Source organism: Lissotriton vulgaris, chromosome 1_1, assembly GCF_964263255.1.
Source record: "Lissotriton vulgaris chromosome 1_1, aLisVul1.2, whole genome shotgun sequence".
Classification (NCBI taxonomy): domain Eukaryota; kingdom Metazoa; phylum Chordata; class Amphibia; order Caudata; family Salamandridae; genus Lissotriton; species Lissotriton vulgaris.
The window spans coordinates 2092101100-2092119243 of NC_141685.1; the positions used below are offsets into that span (position 1 = coordinate 2092101100).

The 18144-nt window shown below is 47.5% G+C and overlaps 1 protein-coding gene across 1 annotated transcript in view; it reads left to right on the top strand.

The window, feature by feature from the left end:
- The window catches only part of ANO2 (anoctamin 2), a 1660301-nt gene that overhangs the window by 658610 nt on the left and 983547 nt on the right, over positions 1–18144 (top strand). The window contains exon 5 of the mRNA XM_086939055.1: positions 6607–6761. Within this exon, the coding sequence (XP_086795181.1) occupies positions 6607–6761 (155 nt within the window). The remainder of the gene's footprint in view (positions 1–6606; positions 6762–18144) is intronic.

Here is an 18144-nt window from a genome sequence, read left to right on the forward strand (position 1 = left end):
CCGAGGACCGGTTTCTGGCATTCCAGCCGTCATCAGCCCGGCTTGCTTGAATCCAGTGGTGTGTAGTGCATGGGACTCACGACTGAGCATACCCATCCCACTCGGGGTGACAAATCCAAAAACCAGTTGATGGACAGAATGCAGAACAATGTCATACATTCACCCGAGTACAGAGATCTGGGGCTAAATCCATCGTTTTTCTGCACTCCACACCACCCCAGTTCAGACATGGCCATATGCAAATCAGTCTGACCCTGTGCCTCATGGGAACAGTCCAGATATACATTACACTAAAAGTAACAAAAGCTGCCACCCAGTCTATTCATATAGTTTTGAGTGACAGGTATTTGTCATTTCTAATGTATATTGAATTGTCAAACAACTATTGTGTTAATCACAAAATCAAACAGACAGCACAACCATGTGGCGTGGTGTCATAAGTGGTGTTGACAATTAAGTGCTGGTGCCGAGCACCGTAACCACCGGCTCAAGTTAAGCACCAAGACACCACAGCTGTTTGATACTGCCGCAATAATACACTATGGAGATTCGCAAAAGAAGTTTGAAAGGCTGCACTCATAAGCTTCCTACATATAAGTGGCCATTTTAAATATATGCTATTCACTGCCGTTTTCAGAAACGCTCCTAAAAAACTACATCATTGACTGTTTTGCTGGAGTACGCCCGAGAATCCATTTAATGTTCATGAACATCATTTCTACATGAAAAATTGTACGTTTTCCACAATGTGCAAATGTGCATGCCCAAAGGGATTTCCTAATATTGCCCGCCAAATTTGGGCATATTTCCTTCCTAATGCCTCCCTAGAAAGAAATAACTCTTGCGCTCAACTGGAGTCAATGTTGACCTTTCCAAGATGGGAATGGAAACGTTTTTGACTAACCCAGAAGTGTGTGAGTTTGTAGGTGTGCATGAAATAGCCAGTGCATATTCACCCCGAAACTCTCAAGGGCATATTCACAAGGAGCTATCGCGGAATTAAATGCACTTTAATCACAGCCAAAGTCGTGATAAATTTACCCCAACATTTACAAGCAGGTGCTAAGAGCCCACAGCACCACTTTTCCCGCGATAGCAGCCCCAAAAAACATCGCCACAGAGGACCCCTGCAACTATCGCTAATGAGATGCAGAGTAGGCATTCCCGTGCAAAAACCACGACAACACCACACCTCAACATTCACAACAACCAGACAGATCGGCGATAAGAACAAAAAACACGCGATAAGGCGTGTTAGCAGCAGGAATTTTACACCTGCTCTGACCTGGTCTAAAGTCGGACAGCAGTCTGCACCAGAAAAGGGAGCCCTGCCTATGGCGTCATCGGCAGGGCAACAGATGCCATGTAGCAACTGAACATGCAGGACAGATACCCAAGAGGGCCACAACACCCACCAAGCAACTTCCCCCCCCCCCCGGACCAACACAGGGGCAGTGCAGACAATTACAGCGGCCCGCCAGGAAACACACCTGCCTCAGAGGCCCATAGCTGTCAATGTCACTGTCAACTACAGCCTGAAAGGGACAACCATCCTATGCATCTTGGCCATCATCGCCTAACAGGTCTACAGCACCAACACAGTGGACAACCAACATCTCACCCCACACCAAGCTGCTTAAGCTGCTGGCTGTGCACCACGTGTTGACCCCTGGCACACCCCAAACAACACCCACCAGAGTCTGCGGAGTCTCACAGCCTGCCACATCCAAGTCCTCCACACCTGTCCGGGACATCACCATCATCCTGGCACCCCAGTCCCCGTACGACCAAAACAATGTGCAGGACCCGCTGGTGACCAAGCAAGGACCACACGCCATAACCGGATGCATGCACATCTAGGGGGCAATCCACTGCACACATGTCCCACCTGTGTCCCCTGGTGACACAGCACACAATCAGCGCAACAGGAATCACATGTCACACATTAATGTGCAGGCAACATCCGAACACCGTGGGACCCTTACCAATGTCACCTCCAAATACACAGCCAGTGTGGATGATCCCTTCACCCACCGACAGTCCAACAGCAACCAGCCATCCCAAGATCGCACAAGGGGAAATGCAACGCACCTTGTCAACTTCCCAATTAACACCCCACTCACCTCAACTCCACAACCATGCAATCCTCAACTCTGGCAATGCACACATCACAAAATCACAACCAACATGCACAACAACATGCCCACACACCAGACATGACAGAACAACTCACAATAGTAAACTGGGCAAGCCGTGAACATGAGCCATCAACGACATGGCACCTCAGCCACACAATAGCCGAATGTGGGGAGAGGTGTCAACCAGGCATGTGTGAGGATGCAGTCAAAACATGATTGTGAGAGTACACAATGCTAAAAGTGGCGGTGAAATACTGAACCAACTACAGTATACAGAACACACCCATATCTACGGTGAGATACACCTCTGGTGACTGGAGTGTAGCGGACAGTGGATGCAACCATGTCACCCCAGTCAGCGGGGGTCCTAGCAGAAATGTTGCCTGTTACGCCCTACCTGTAAGCGTGAGCAGAGGGGGATGGGCCGGCCTACACCAGGCCAGCATAGGGGTGTGAATAAAAAGCATGTAGCCTTGGGCGTTGTCCTCTTCCGGAAAGCCCAACGTCTCTACCAGGGCTTTGCCTCCCACCCCGCCACAAAGCCAACGTCATCCTCATAAGCAGAGTGGCCTCAGATTCTGCCCGCTCGACCACTAACACATCAGGCCCAACCCTACGCAGCCAGGTCACACTGATCAGCATCCGACACCGGCATGTGTCATGGAGGGCCCACCACGTGCCAGTGTAAGCTCCAAGCCCAAGACTTCCTCTGATCAGTGAGGCATAGTGCCATATGCGCTTCTTGTGACTCAACCTGCCCCAAACCCCATCCACTGCCATCCAGCAAGCCCTGCTGCCACAAACCCTGTCCAACGCCACCCGGTGAGCCGTGCTGCCACAAACCCTGTCCAATGCCATCCGGCGAGCAGTGCTGCCACAAACCCTGTTCACCGCCATCCGGCGAGTCGTGCTGCCACATACTTGTCTAACGCCACACAGCGAGCCATGGATGAGGGGCCAGGACAACCCTGCGGACCAGTAGGTTCACATCCAGCACCTAGTCGCGAATCATGATTGGCTGGGTCCACACCAGTGGACGCAGGGAGAGGAATTAGAGGAAGATGCGGCTCAGTCCAGACGAAAGGCGGGTCACACTAACAGAGGTGACCAAACACATGGTGCCACTGAACCTGAACTATGCAAGCAGGTGGGGCCACCAACCTATGCCGGCGACACTCAGTGAAGGGTCCATGCTTTCTGCTGCCTCCGGCCTACACTGCTCCCTGCCTAGGCTGTGCTCGACTAGGCACAGATTTGGAACTGGACTTCGAGTGTGCTAAGGCTGATTACACAGCATTGCACGCAAGGGGAGGCCTAAGAGGATGTCGCCTTGCATCTTGGTGGAGAGAAAAGGATCATCGTTGCGGAGGTGTTTGTACATTACCAACAACTGCCCTGGAGTCACTAGCACTGTGCATCATGAGGCAAAGACACGTGGCTGTGGGCCACTGCTGACCACTGCCTACAGCCTACACTGCGGTCCAGAAAGTTACAGAGTCATGATTTAGCAATGGTGGAGTCCTTATCAGTGTACCGGCATCATCGCAGTCTGCATCCCCACTCAGCCCTGGTGCCACTAATTTGGTTCTCTGACATTCATGGACACTCTCTGGACGAACAGTGGTGGGGTCTGAGCCAATGGACTAGGGGGCAGTTTTCACCCCCATGTAGCTGATACGGAATTGGTGGTGGCAACGGGCTGTCGCATTCCACTCCATTTGCTGCTTACGGATAAAATCAAACCTTTCGGCGTCTTGACTTGTAGGACAACTTCCACTGTCCCCCAAAACACTCTGAAACATACACCTCGGACAATGATCGTAACCTGCTCAGGTCGCATGGCCCATCTGACTGCACCACAAGTCACTATCCCGTGGCTGGGTGCCTGTGCCAGCCGCAGTTGATCCGGGGCCACTAACTCTGTGCTGGTCAAGTCTGGGACCCCCTTCTCCGGAGACATAGGCTGGGCCCTGAGGCGTGGGCCTTGGGTTCATTAACGCCATGACTCTGTGGCCTTGTGCTGTACACAGCCTTTGGGCCCACATGCGTCCCACCAGGGCTCACACACCAAGAAGAGTCCAGCCCGGGTCAGACAATGCATCACCGCAGGAGGCACATGCCACCACCGCAAGGATCACCTCCAGACGCCATCTGCCAGAGTTGAATCTGCGGTCCTGACAGACTTCGTGGTTGCTCAGGCCTGTCAAGGCTGCCATCATCGGCCTGTTACCCTGCTCAGCACTACAGGTGACAGTGACTCGGTGCACTAAAGGCCATTGTCTGTAACTGATTGTGTTTTGTGCTGTTTAGAGGTTGCGCAGGTATGTCACCTCTAACAGTGTGGGGGCCCTGAGACATTGATGGTGAAGATGATGCAGGTCTGACACCCCCCACTGCATCCTTATCAGGAATATATTGTAGGGACACAATCCGAGACTTTTTCTGCACATGAGCGCACTCATCTCCAGTGTCCACAGCCCAGTGCACTGCGACTCATGGACCATTCTGTTTGCATGTTGGCTGTCCTCTGGACTTTATCCGGATGACCCCATGTTGCTCATCAGTTGACTCTGTATTGCATGTGTTTTCTGATTGCGTTGCACTGGTGTCCAATGTCCAAGTGGTTGCCAACACCAGACATTCTGTGAGGAATGCCTTACACTCACCCCAAACACATCCAGCACAGGCATCACTGTACATGTGGCCCTGCCAATAAAGGGGCCCGACGCATATGCCTGTAGACAATTCAACATGATCTCAGTGTGTGTCCCTATCGTCTTGTAGTATGCATAGGGTCCCTAGGCCCTACGACTTTACCTTGTGCGGTGTACCACGGATGCAGACATGTCACAAGAGGCAGCGGTTTGGGGCCAGGACATGTAACTTTGTTGTCACCCACTCCATTATTGAGGAGAGAGGCCACGGACATCGTACGCACAGCCAACATGGGTATGTGGACTGCTAATTGTGTGCCACTGGGCGTGGTTCTGTGCTGTGCATGTGCATCTGCATGTGTCTCTATGGCAACGTGGGTCTCCTTAGTGGGGTGTGGATGGGCCCTGTAGGGTGAGAGACCCCTAAGTATGTGTCCTGGTTCGCATTCCACGGGTTCCATCCCCTCCGACACCTGTTGGGCAACCTCCTTTTGGCGTGCTCACACATGCCATTGGGGTGCCATGTGTGGGTGGGTGAAGGGTCGTGAGCCAGCTGTGCCTGCAGGTGCTTCTGGATGTGTGGTCTGTTGCAGGCTTGGTGTTCTCCTCTGGGTCTCTTGGCTGTCCGGGTCCTGGTTAGGGGTTGTGTGGGATGTCCATGGGCTGTTGTTGGGCGTCGGTGTCAAAGCTGTGGTGGTCCTCTCTGGCATCACTGATGCGTTGTATTATGTGCTCTGCTGCAGGTGTTGTGTGCCCCTCTGTGATGTGAAGGGGAGGTGGGTGTTGCCTTTGTGTTGGCATATATGTTGGTGCACTGTACTAGTTTGCATGCAAACTGTATGTCGGTGTACATTGTGTCTGTTTAGGGGGTGCTGGATTCCTCTGCTTGTGGGTCATTTGCTGGTAGTGTTCTGTCACCTCCGTGACGCTGGTCTTGTTTTCCTACGGTCTGCACCCCGTCTTCCTCTCCCTCTTCTCCTTGGCCTTCCCCAACCCCGTTGTTCCTTGCTGGTAGTCTGTGGGGATTGTGGGGTTCGAGTTGGGCTCTGCGCTGGGTCAGGCTGCATCCCTGTTGCTACATGCTTTGGCTTGTCTCTAGTGTGTTTTTCCCGGGGTTTTTATGGTGCATTGTCCCGCCAGACACGTGGGATTTGCAGACCTGTGGCCGGTTTTCCCTATTTCTTGTACCGCGGTTGGCCTCATTGCATGTTTTTTTGCATTCACGTATTGCATTTTTGCGGCGTGGACATTTGCCGCGTTTTCTGGTGTCTATCGTATGCTACCGCTGTGTTTTGAATTCCACGTTGCCACAGGGTTATTTTCCCTTGATGGGCTGCGATGTTGAAAGTTGCGTTACGCTACTTTTGCAGTAGATATCACACCTTCTTGTGAATATACCCCTAAGTCCTCTCCTCTGGGATCAGATTTCCTTACAGCTAATATTACATCACAAAGCAGTAATCTAAATATGAGGAAATCGTTTTTATGAGTGCAAATTCATCTTTTGGGGATTACCATGGCGAATTTTCACTCTTACGTCATACCATTAACACTCATCAATCATGCCATTTAAGTTGCAGATACCTTAAAAGATGGCCTGTATTTTTCCAATGCAGATTGCACTTTTTTGTCCTTTTTTGAACACTCTGAAAATGTGTATGTATCTAGCCAAAATGAAATAACCGTGTTCAGGTTTTTGTCCTTTATGATACAGATTATACAAGTATAAAATGTCAGTAAAAAAAAAAATGTTTGTTGAACATCTGTTGGCCTTAGGAAAATCGAAATGAATTATGTGCTTGTTTGTCTTTCAGCTATACGAATTAAAACAGGATGGAGGTATTTTTGTGAAGCTGCATGCAGTATGGCATAAAATATCCAAACCTTTACAGCCCAAGGTGCCACAGCTCATCGACAACAAAAAAATGAAATCGTTATCTTATCCTTTTTCCAGGGACAAAATGCACTTGTAAGTATGTCCACAGTAATATGGTTCAACCAAACTGAGTATTATGTGCTTTGTGATGCTGTTTTACAAACTCCATGCCCTTATCTTCCTTTGTATAGATTATCTTAATTCACTTCCTTTCTTGGCATATGAATTTACATTTACGATGAGGAATCCTTGAGAACTGATAAGAATAGGACACTTCTTAACAGCTGACAGCTGTTGTGCGCAATCCCATAGCCCTTCACCATTCACCCCAGTGGTCTTAACATGTAGCAGTATTACATGTGCATGTCTTTCGCTCTTACAATGTTTCTCAGCATGTGGCTGCAAATATGTCTGCTTTATCACAAAAGGGAATATTCTTATGGCACTCTTAATTAATGTACTTCGTGCCATAGAAATATTTTGTGGTGGGTTTAGGGGGTCGGTTGTGGTGAAAGTATCGAATAATATTGTGGGCGCACTATTTCGTATTTCCTGTGGAAACTTTTCAGTATTTAATTAATGGTCTCTAACTGTATTAATGAGAGCCTTTTACTACTAATGTTCTGGGGCTTTAAGGCTATACAACAACAGAAGAGAGGTTACATGTGTCTCAGAAGCCACAGAGACGGAGCCATGTAAAGAAAATGACAGCCAGCCCAATTTGGGAGGATAGGAAAGCCCTCACACACCGACCTAGTCAGTGTCATGCTTCATCATAGGGCCCCACCTCGGAGGTCGAGAACCTCCTTGGTGTGCTACGACGCCAGGAGACTGCGGAGCAGGTTGTATGATAAGGCGTGCAGTGAAAAAGATAAAGTAAAAGTGTCTAACGGGTATCTCAAAAAATACTTTATTGATAGATCCCTATAGCACAGTTCCATACTCGTCCCAAAGAAAAAAAACCTCCAAGAAGAACCTTCAATCACAGAGGCTTGGGGCTTACCTCCAGTTACAGGACATTACCCCTGCACAGATTGTAGTGTATGCCATCTGACAGAGACATCTAAAACTCGTAATCTGGAAGTAGGGAATGTATGGAGACAGGTTTCACACACAAACTGTAATTCAATGAACGTTGTGTACTTAATCACATGCCCCTGTGCCCTCAGATATATAGGCATGACCACTCGCAAAATCAAACAGCGCATCTGTGAGCACCGTAGTAATATCAGGTGCAAAAAAGCAACCACAAAGCTAAGCAGACACTTCCTTTCCAATAACCATACGACTAATGATATGAGATGGACGGTCATAGAAACAGTCACTGGCACAAACAATATCACGAACAGGCTGTTTGAAAAGGAACAGCGATGGATTTACCGTCTTGGTACAAATGTGGTAGGATTGAACGACGATATTCCTTGGAACACAGTCCTATAATTGCTTCTCCTACGAGGCATGATGACACTTCACCCGAAGGTATGAACAATGCTGTTTCTGTCCACATTTAACTGAACCTGTGGTAAACACAAATGCTTCACCGACGAGGTATGATGATGATTCAACACATCATGAGTCGTGCGGAGGCGTTCTGGATGTGTTAGAGTCTTTTCTGGAGTTTGGCTGTGGTTCCGGTATAGAGGGTGTTTCCGTAGTCCAGTCGGCTGGTGAAGAGTGCCTGTGTGACCGTCTTCCTGGTTTCGGTGGCGAGCCATGGGAAGATCTTTCGGAGCATGCGTAGGATGTTGAAGCATGATGATGAGACGGCGTTGACTTGTCTGGTCATCGTGAGGGAGGAGTCCAGGATGAAGCCCAGGTTGCGTGCGTGGTCCGTTGGTTTGGGTGCGCTGCCCAGGGCAGGGGGCCACTAGGAGTCGTCCCAGGCGGAGGGTGATGATCCAAGGATGAGGACTTCCGTCTTGTCTGAGTTCAGTTTCAGGCGGCTGTTCCTCATCCACTCGACTACGTCTTTCATCCCTTCGTGTAGGTTGGTTCTGGCGGTTCCTGGGTCGTTGGTGAGGGAGAGGATCAGCTGGGTGTCGTCGGCGTAGGAGATGATGTTGAGGTTGTGTTGGCATACGATGGCTGCGAGGGGGCTCATGTAGACGTTGAAGAGGGTGGGGCTGAGTGATGATCCTTGTGGTACGCCGCATATGACTTTGGTGGCCTTGGATCTGTACGGGGGGAGGCGGACTCTCTGGGTTCTTCCGGTGAGGAACGAGATGATCCACTCCAGTGCCTTCTCTTGGATTCCGATGTTGCTGAGGCGCTGCACTAGGGTGCGGTGGCAGACCGTATCGAATGCTGCGGAGAGGTCCAGGAGGATGAGGGCCGCTGTTTCCCAGTTGTCGAGCAGGGCTCGGATGTCGTCAGTGGCTGCGATGAGGGCGGTCTCGGTGCTGTGGTTGGTGCGGAAGCCGGACTGCGAGTGGTCGAGGCTGGTTGGGCGAGCGCAATTGGTGATCCACTGTGTGAGGTTGTTGGCTGCTTGGTTGGGGTCCGTTGAGCTGGCGGGCGGGTTCTGGCTCAGTGAAGTGGTGAGCTGGTCGGTGGTGATCTTGTTCCAGTTCCTGCGGGGAACCTGTTGCGGGTGGTGGTGAGTCGTGGTCTTTCTGAAGCTGAAGTGGACGCAGCTGTGGTCTGTCCAGTGGAGCCCGGTGGAGTGGCTGAAGGAGATGTACTTGCTGGAGGAGAAGACTGGGTCAAGCGTGTGTCCGGCGTAGTGGGTGGGGGTGTTCACCAGTTGCATAAGTCCGAGGTTGGCGAGGTTGTCCAGCAGGGTGGTGGTGGTGTTGTCGTTATTGTTCTCCAAGTGGAAGTTGAGGTCCCCTAGGAGGATGTAGTCAGCGGAGGCGAGGGCGTGCGGGCTGATGAAGTCTGCGATGTCTTCGCTGAATTGTGTGCGAGGTCCTGGGGGTCTGTAGATGAGGGTGCCTCTGAGTGTGGTCTTGGGGTCGGTGTGTATCTGGAAGTGAAGATGTTAAGCGGCTGTGAGGGTGTCGTCTGAGTTGGTCGTGATGCGGATGGTGTTTTTGTGGACGATGGCGATGCCTCCTCCTGTCTCGTTGACGCGGTCTCTCCGGGTGATCTTGTATCCGTCCGGGATGGCGACGGCGATGTCGGGCGCTGAGGAGGCGTTCGTCCATGTTTCCGTGAGGAAGGCGACGTCTGGAGATGTGGTGTCGAGCAGGTTCCAGAGTTCCACGGCGCTCCCGAAGACGAAAAATGGCTTGCAAACGGGTCAAGCAAGCTACTACACATGCTCGCGGAGCTATGCGTAGTTCGCGGAGTGCAAGTGCATCTTCGCGTAGCTCGCGGAGTGCGGCTACGCGAACTACGCCCAGGCTTAGGTAGCACACCAAGGAGGGACTCGACCTCCGAGGTGGGGCCCTATGATGAAGCATGACACTGACTAGGTCGGTGTGTGAGGGCTTTCCTATCCTCCCAAATTGGGCTGGCTGTCATTTTCTTTACATGGCTCCGTCTCTGTGGCTTCTGAGACACATGTAACCTCTCTTCTGTTGTTGTATAGCCTTAAACCGGGGAATAAGAGAGTGTTTCTCAATCCTCCTGTCTCTCCCTTTGTTTCTACAGTTCTGGGGCTTTACCCAAATTTAAGGAACATTGCACTCTCGGAGAAACGGGCGATATTATTTTTTGTGATGCCCCTCAGGGTTTGCACCTGACCTCTACACACATTTAATTAGGGCTAGATTCTTCCTTGGATCCAAACACAAACCAATCATTTAAAGAAAGTGAAGAGCTCATCCCAATTTTGCAGCGGTGATCCAACAGATGTTTGCTGGTTGTAGTAAGGTAACCTTGATGAACTACCAACCTTTTCTAAATGCCTTGACGTCAGGTGATATTACAGGTAATGTGTGGTCACCCGTAGATTCATCAGGCGACCATGAGATGCTGACACAATTTCTGACAGTGTTAAGATGTCACAGATGCTGCACTTTTAGGCATACCCCTTAGGGCCTCATGGGTTCAAGACCTCATCATAGAGTCTGGCAGCGCAGAACCTTCCTTGCATTGAAGAGCGCTTTGTTAAGCTTCTCTTATTTTTTTTTGTGTTCGCGCGGGTTTCTGCCAGTTTGCGAGGGTTTTGTACAATTTCGCAAACGCGAACTTACCTGTCGGGTCACAAGTTTTGCGAACTTGTTGTTTCCACGTGTCCAGCCTGTTTGGGACACTCTTCTTCATCACTGCCACTCTCTGTCACCACTGCCACTCTCTGACTACTCATGCCACCCTCTGGCCCACCCATGCCACCCTCTGTTTCATCACAGCACCCTCTGGTTGTCCAGTGTACATTATTGTGGCAAAGCAAAGCACACCTTCCCTGCCTCAAGTGACCTGAATTAATTTAGGGCTGATTAATGTGTCACAGAATATTTTTTTAGCAGGCACCTGCTTCCTTAGTGCTTCCTGATTAGTGATCTTTTGCACTTGCTAAGTGCTTTCATTGTTGCAAAATTAGTTACAACACCTGCCCTGCCCCAACTGACAATAATGAATTAGGGGCTGATTAATGTGTCACTGGATTTGAACTTCCAGCCTGGCTCCTGCTTGTCTGCCTTAGCTGTAATTCAGGACCTTTGTGTAACTATTCTGAGGGTCAGAGCAGGGTCACATAATAGTTGCAAGTAGGCAACTGAACTCTGGAGGGGCCCCTCAGGAAGCACTACAGGAAATGGCAACTAATGATGAGCTTGAACTTTTGAACCTGGTAAGTAGTTTCAGTTTTGCTAAGTTCGTATTTCTGCAATTTAGCGCTTATTCGCGGGGCGCGAAGTTGAACTGGGAAGCCGCGAACTCACGCGAACAGTGCGAGCAAACCATAAAATCCGCTGCTCGCGGATTTGCGGATTTTGCGGGAAATTCGCGAATCTCGCGGATTGCGAATTTACCGAAAATCCGCAAAATCCGCGAGCGGAACGGATTTTCCGCCCATACTTACTTGTTGTGGAAGAAAAACGTTGACCGGGCTGGCCCCCTACATGGCACAGAGTATGTTACCATTGATGTGGGTTGTGTGTCCACTATGGATGTCCTGGAATTTAAGCAAGTTTTCAGTCTTTGGATACAGACCATTAGCGTATAGGTCAGTCTCAGGGTATAACCCGTGAGAGGGTGAAATTGTAGTTGATTGAGGGTCTCTGCAGGCTGAGGAGGCTGCTTCCCACACAGTCTGTCATAGCACCCTTATACAACGCCTCAGCAACGTCGGAATACAAGGAAAAGCATTGGACTGAATCATCTTGTTCCTCGCCGGAAGAACCCAGAGAGTCCGCATCCCCCCTTTCAAATCGGAAGCCACTGAAGTCATTTGCGGCGTACCACAAGGATCATCACTCAGTCCCACCCTCTTCAACGTATATTTGAGTCCCCTAGCATCCATTGCGCGCCAACACAACCTCAACATCATCTCCTACGCAGATGACACCCAGCTAATCCTCTCCCTCACCAAAGACCCAAACACCGCCAAAACCAACCTACACGAAGGGATGAAAGAAGTAGCCGAATGGATGAAGAACAGCCGTTTAAAACTGAACTCGGACAAAACGGAAGTCCTCATTTTAGGATCATCCCCCTCCGCTTGGGACGACTCTTGGTGGCCACCGGCCTAGGGCAACGAACCCAAACCAACGGACCACGCACGTAACCTGGGCTTCATCCTGGACTCCTCCCTCTTGATGACCAGACAAGTCAACGCCATCTCATCATCACGCTTCAACATCCTACGTATGCTCAAAAAAATCTTCCGCTGGATCCCCACCGAAACAAGAAAGTCGGTCACCCATGCACTGGTCACAAGCCGACTGGACTACGGAAACACCCTTTACGCCGGAACCACAGCCAAATTACAGAAAAAACTCCAACGCATCCAGAACGCCTCAGCCAGACTCATCCTTGACATTCCCCGTCAAGCTCACATTTCCAGTCACCTGAGAGACCTCCACTGGCTCCCTGTCAACAAGAGAATAACGTTCCGTCTCCTCACCCACGCACACAAAGTCCTCTACGACCTAGGACCCAAATACCTCAACACACGCCTGACCTTTTACACCCCCACCCGCCAACTACGATCGTCCAATCAAGCCCTCGCCGCAATTCCATGCATCCAAAGTTCCACCATGGGGGGAAGATCCTTCTCCTACTTAGCGGCCAAGACCTGGAATTCTCTCCCCACCCACCTCCGCCTTACACAGAACCACCTCTCCTTCAGAAAACAACTCAAAACTTGGATATTCGATAAGGAACGCACCCCACCCCCCTCCCTCAAGCGCCTTGAGACCCTCTGGGTGAGTAGTGCGCTATACAAATTTTAACTTGACTTAACTTGACTTGACTAGAGCATGCTTGTTTAAATTTTCAAACACAGAGAAATTGAGCATACTAAATTGAAGAGAGTGAGCAGGTTTGCTGAAGTCTAGGTAGACTACAGCATGTCCATACATTGCTTTGTTTCAGATGCAAAGAGTAGTAGGGGAGAGGGGAGGAGGAGTGGCCCTATTATTAAAAGAAACCTTTACCTGTATCCAGGAGGAAGTACCCACATCAATAGGTAGACATGAAGTTTTTAGCTTCTCTGTGTTCCTAAATACCCAGGCAGTGTTGGGGGGCGCTGTCATTTATAACCCCCCGGGCTGTACGGCGGAATTCAGTACTCAGCTCCTTTCTCAAATTCTTCCGGGCTGTCTCAAACACAAAATCTTTCTCGTGTTAGGTGATTTTAATATTCACTTCGACTTGAGTAATAATCCACTTACTAAACAGGTGACCGAGGACATGGACATTGTTCAACTATCACAGAAAGTTGAGCAATCTACTCACAGAGCAGGAAACATGTTGGATCTCATTTTTACTAATATCATAAATACCATTGTGTACCCATGAAGAACTCAAGACCAACTGCCCAGACTTCAGCTAAAGCTAGAAGCTGGAAGAATTTCTCCGTGGAGAAATTCCAACAGCATTTCACTACAATAATGGCCCGGGATCCTCTAGTGAGCAGGAACTACATTTCTTGTATAAAGGCATTGGGAAGGCACTTGAACATTGCTCAACACTTTGCTCCAACCATAAACCCAGACGAACGCTGTCTGAAAAATGGTATGGCCCAGACCTAAAAACTCTCAAAAGGAAATGTACCACATTAGAGCATAAATGGAGGCTAAGTAAAGCTACGGACAATAGACTAGTTTACAAAAGGGAATTGAAAGCCTATAATGCAGCCATAAGGAAAACAAAAAAAGAATATTTTTCGCGGCGGATATGGGAAAACAGAAATTTGTCTAAAGAACTCTTTAAAATAGTTAAAGAACTCAGTAGTCCTCCCAGCCTTACTTTAAACGTGACTCCCTCACAAGAGGGATGTAATAAAATAAGCAAGTTCTTCTGTGAGAAAATAGATAAAATCTATACCTCCTTTACCAACAATAACCAAGAACAAATCGAGGACCATTTAAACTCCATTCTGTCAGTCAACTGTCCTACCTTTGGCCCTTTTTCCGAAGAGGAAGTAAACAAAGTTATGTTAGAAATTAAATCGGGATCCCCTTTGGACCCTTGTCCACATCATATCTTTTCACAGCTCACGCCTGTAATCTGTTCGGCAGTAACACAAGTACTAAATCGATCGCTGGACCGTGCCGAATTTCCATCCACCTGGAAAAACGCAGTTGTCACCCCTCTATTGAAGAAAGCAGGTGCGGATATAAACGACCGTGCTAATTACCGGCCCATCTCACAGCTGCCTTATTTATCAAAAGTTTTGGAAAAACTGGTAAATAGGTAGCTGTCCAGCTTTTTGGAGACCAACAATCTGCTGGACATATCGCAGACGGTTTTTAGGATAAACAACAGTACGGAAACAACACTTTTGGCCATACTAGATGACATTAGAATACAGGTGGATCAAGGTAAAACAGTCGCTCTAATATTGTTGGACTTATCGGCGTCATTTGATACCGTGTCCCATAAACTACTACTAAAAATGCTAGCCGCAAAAGGCATACAGGCAAAATCACTGAGCTGGTTGGAATCTTTCCTATCAGATAGATCACAAACTGTTCGTCTAGGTAATTTCATTTCCACCCCTCGGAAGATCAAGTACGGAGTACCGCAGGGGGCGTCATTGAGTCCAACACTATTCAATGTATACGTATCATCCCTTGCAACAATAGCCAGGAAATGGGGCATTAATATCTGCTCATACACAGAAGATACGCAGCTAATGGTCACCCTAAACAATGAAGAAGATACCAAAAACAGGCTGCTTAGCTGCCTCACAGAACTAGCGAACTGGATGTACAATCATTGCTTAAAATTAAACGCCGACAAGTCGGAAATTCTTCTTTTTGGGGGAGCCCAACAGTTATGGGATAACACTTGGTGGCCTATAACTCTGGGCACACCCCCCAATCCAACTGAGTTTGCAAGAAACCTGGGAGTGCAGATTGACAGGACTCTGTCAATGAAAAAGCATGTCATAACAATTTGTGGTAAGGGTTTTGCTCTGTTAAAAATGTTGAGACGTGTCTTTCCTTGGATCCCCATGGAATGTAGAAATATACTAGTTCAGTCACTGCTGTTAAGCAGGCTGGACTATGGAAACTCACTATTCGTGGGAATGGCAGACTAACTGTTCATAAAGCTGCAGCTTGTCCAGAATGCTTCAGCAAAAGCAGTCTGTAACAAAAATAAATTTTTCTCGGCCAAGAGCTGCCTGAGAGTTTTGCATTGGCTCCCAATGAGGCAAAGAGCTTCCTTTAAAATGTTATGCATGGCCCATAGGGTACTGCATAAGACAGGCCCTAATATCCTAAAAAACAGGATTCAATTTTACGCGCCAACCAGGAATCTCTGTTCTCAATTCACTGCAAGAGCCGCCACCACTCGAATAAGGAAATTTAGGATGGATGGACGTGCTTTTTCCCATCTGGCTGCAAATATCTGGAATGATCTACCAATGGATCTAAGGCTTACGGATTGCTACCTCACCTTTAGAAGGAAATTGAAAACCCTACTGTTCCCTAAAACAGATTAAATCTATTGAGTGACACGCACCAGTTCATTGTACACACTTTCAATCTTAGCACCATGATATCCCTGTTGGGATGAATGTTGAGCTTTAAAAGTAATGTTAACATTAACATTAACATTTAAAGTGCATGCATTTATGAGGAAGTATCAGTTTGGCCACTGCATTTTGGATGTGTTGGAGTCTAGCCAGTACCCTGGAAGTGTCAGATATAAATAATGATAATAATCCAGTTAAGAAATGATTAATACCTGCTTTAAAAAGCTGTGTGAATTGGGGTGGAGAATAATAAAATAATTTCTCAACAGGAGAAATCATGTAGAAGTCAGCTTGCTTATGCAAATTGAAGAAGATAGCTTATTGTCTATGGGAATTGAAGTAGAAGCAGTGAGGACCCTGTTTTATGGGCCACCAGGCAGGGCTCCAGGATTAAGTGTTGCCTAGGAAGAGAACTTCTGTTTTGTAGGAGTTTAGGCACAAAGATCTGGAGCACATTGATGATAAAATAGCACAGGTATGTCTGTGAATTGGAGTTGTTTCAACTTTTCAAAATAAGGAGTGTAACATCCACGTAGGTATAGAGACCAAAACCAAAGGACTAAATCAGGACAGCAAGAAGGGCAACATATGTTTTAAAAATGGTTGAGCTAAGGGTGGATCCCTGAGGAAGTTCTGCAAAAAAATGAGTTTACTTGAGGAACAAAAAGGGCCTGGGGGAGAGTGCTTGGGTCCTAAGAGTAGAAAAAGGAGGAGAACCAGTTTAGTATACTGCTTCCAGAAACCAGCAGATGTGAGGCGCTATACAGAAAAAGAATTAGGTGTTACAAGTTAGCAGCAGGCTTTGTCGGTTGAGCACAAGGCTTTGCTGAATATGTAAATAGCCGGTTATTTTCAAGGAGCAGGTGAATGTGGTATATGACCAAATAAAAACAGAATTTCATTGAACAAACAAATGGTTTAAATTGATGCAATGGCAGCGAGGGATGATTAAGGCCGCCCGCACTTACCCTTTTATCACTCTAAGTGTTTAAAAATGTAAACAGAACAGGTGTCAACCAGATGATTTGGGTACACTTATTATCTGCTAAAATGTGTTCTGTTTTTAATAGCATAGCTTTTTTATTCTTGTTCTTCAGCTTTTAAGATGTGTTTTTGTATCGTAATAAAGCTATTATGACTGACTGAAGGTCCACTACCACAATACCCAATACAAAGATACATACAAAAAACGGAAGAGAGGCACACAACAAATAACATACGATGTGCAAAATTGACGACTCTTTCAGGGTCTTCTTTACTGGTACCTGGTCTACCTATGATGACAGTACTTCTTTAGATACAAAAGTATCATAAGTTGAGAGATACACACAGCCTCAGCCCAACAAATGGTACAGTGGAGTTAAGGTTTGCTCTAGTTATAAGACCGCAATGTACTTTAAGTAAACCTTGTAAATTCAGTTCCAGTTCGGTCATGGTTACAAAACAAAACCCAAAAACCACTGAATTTCCAAAGTTAAACTAACCAGAGCTCACATTTATGCGTTCACTACGTATGATCTTATGTATGACTTCAACTGTATCAGTGATATTGCGAGTGATATCACCCATGATACTGCTGTTGGGAGAAGTAGCTGAACCCTAATAAATATAAAGTGGTAAAAAAGAGGGGCCTGCTGTGTTAATAAGGGATAGCTGCCCTAGGGCCATTTCTTCCTGCTAACCTCCACTGTGCAAGGCAGACGGCCGTGTGCAGCAATGCTTGAGAGAGAGGGGCTACATAACATGTAAGGATGTAATATAATTAAATATTACAATCAAAGAGTTCTCCAGGGGTTCACAAACCATTAGACTGAAGTCCGAGTGATTTCTAAATGCCACTAAAACCATGAGATGCCATTATAGGATAATATTACACGTGGTAGCTGTTACATATTGTTTGTGTGACATATTTATTTTGCTGTAATTGGGTTGAGAAAGAGTAGCTGGCAATGGGCAATGACTGGAATTAGAATTTTAAAGTTTTGTGTAACTTTAGTGAATAGTTTGTTGATGTATCAGTGGACAATGGGGAAGGCTGTAGAATTTGGTTGAGATTATGGCTGTAGCGTTTAGCACATAATTATGGATTTGACACATTTGCAACATAATTTGTGACATCATTTCCACAATTTGCAGGTTTAACTAAGAATGTTTCTTGGGCACAGGAATGAAAATACTGCCAGAGAATGTCTCACAATATGTGCATTTCTTACTGCATTATTTAGACATTCATGTCAAATACATTTTTGTACTGCATTATTTAGACATTCATGCCACATAATTTGCTCCTCCATAATCCTAGAAGCCCTGGCGGTTTAGTTCTACAGATTTGTTTGGAATTGCTGTTCTCTTGCCGAAAAACTGCATATTTCATAGACAACTGTG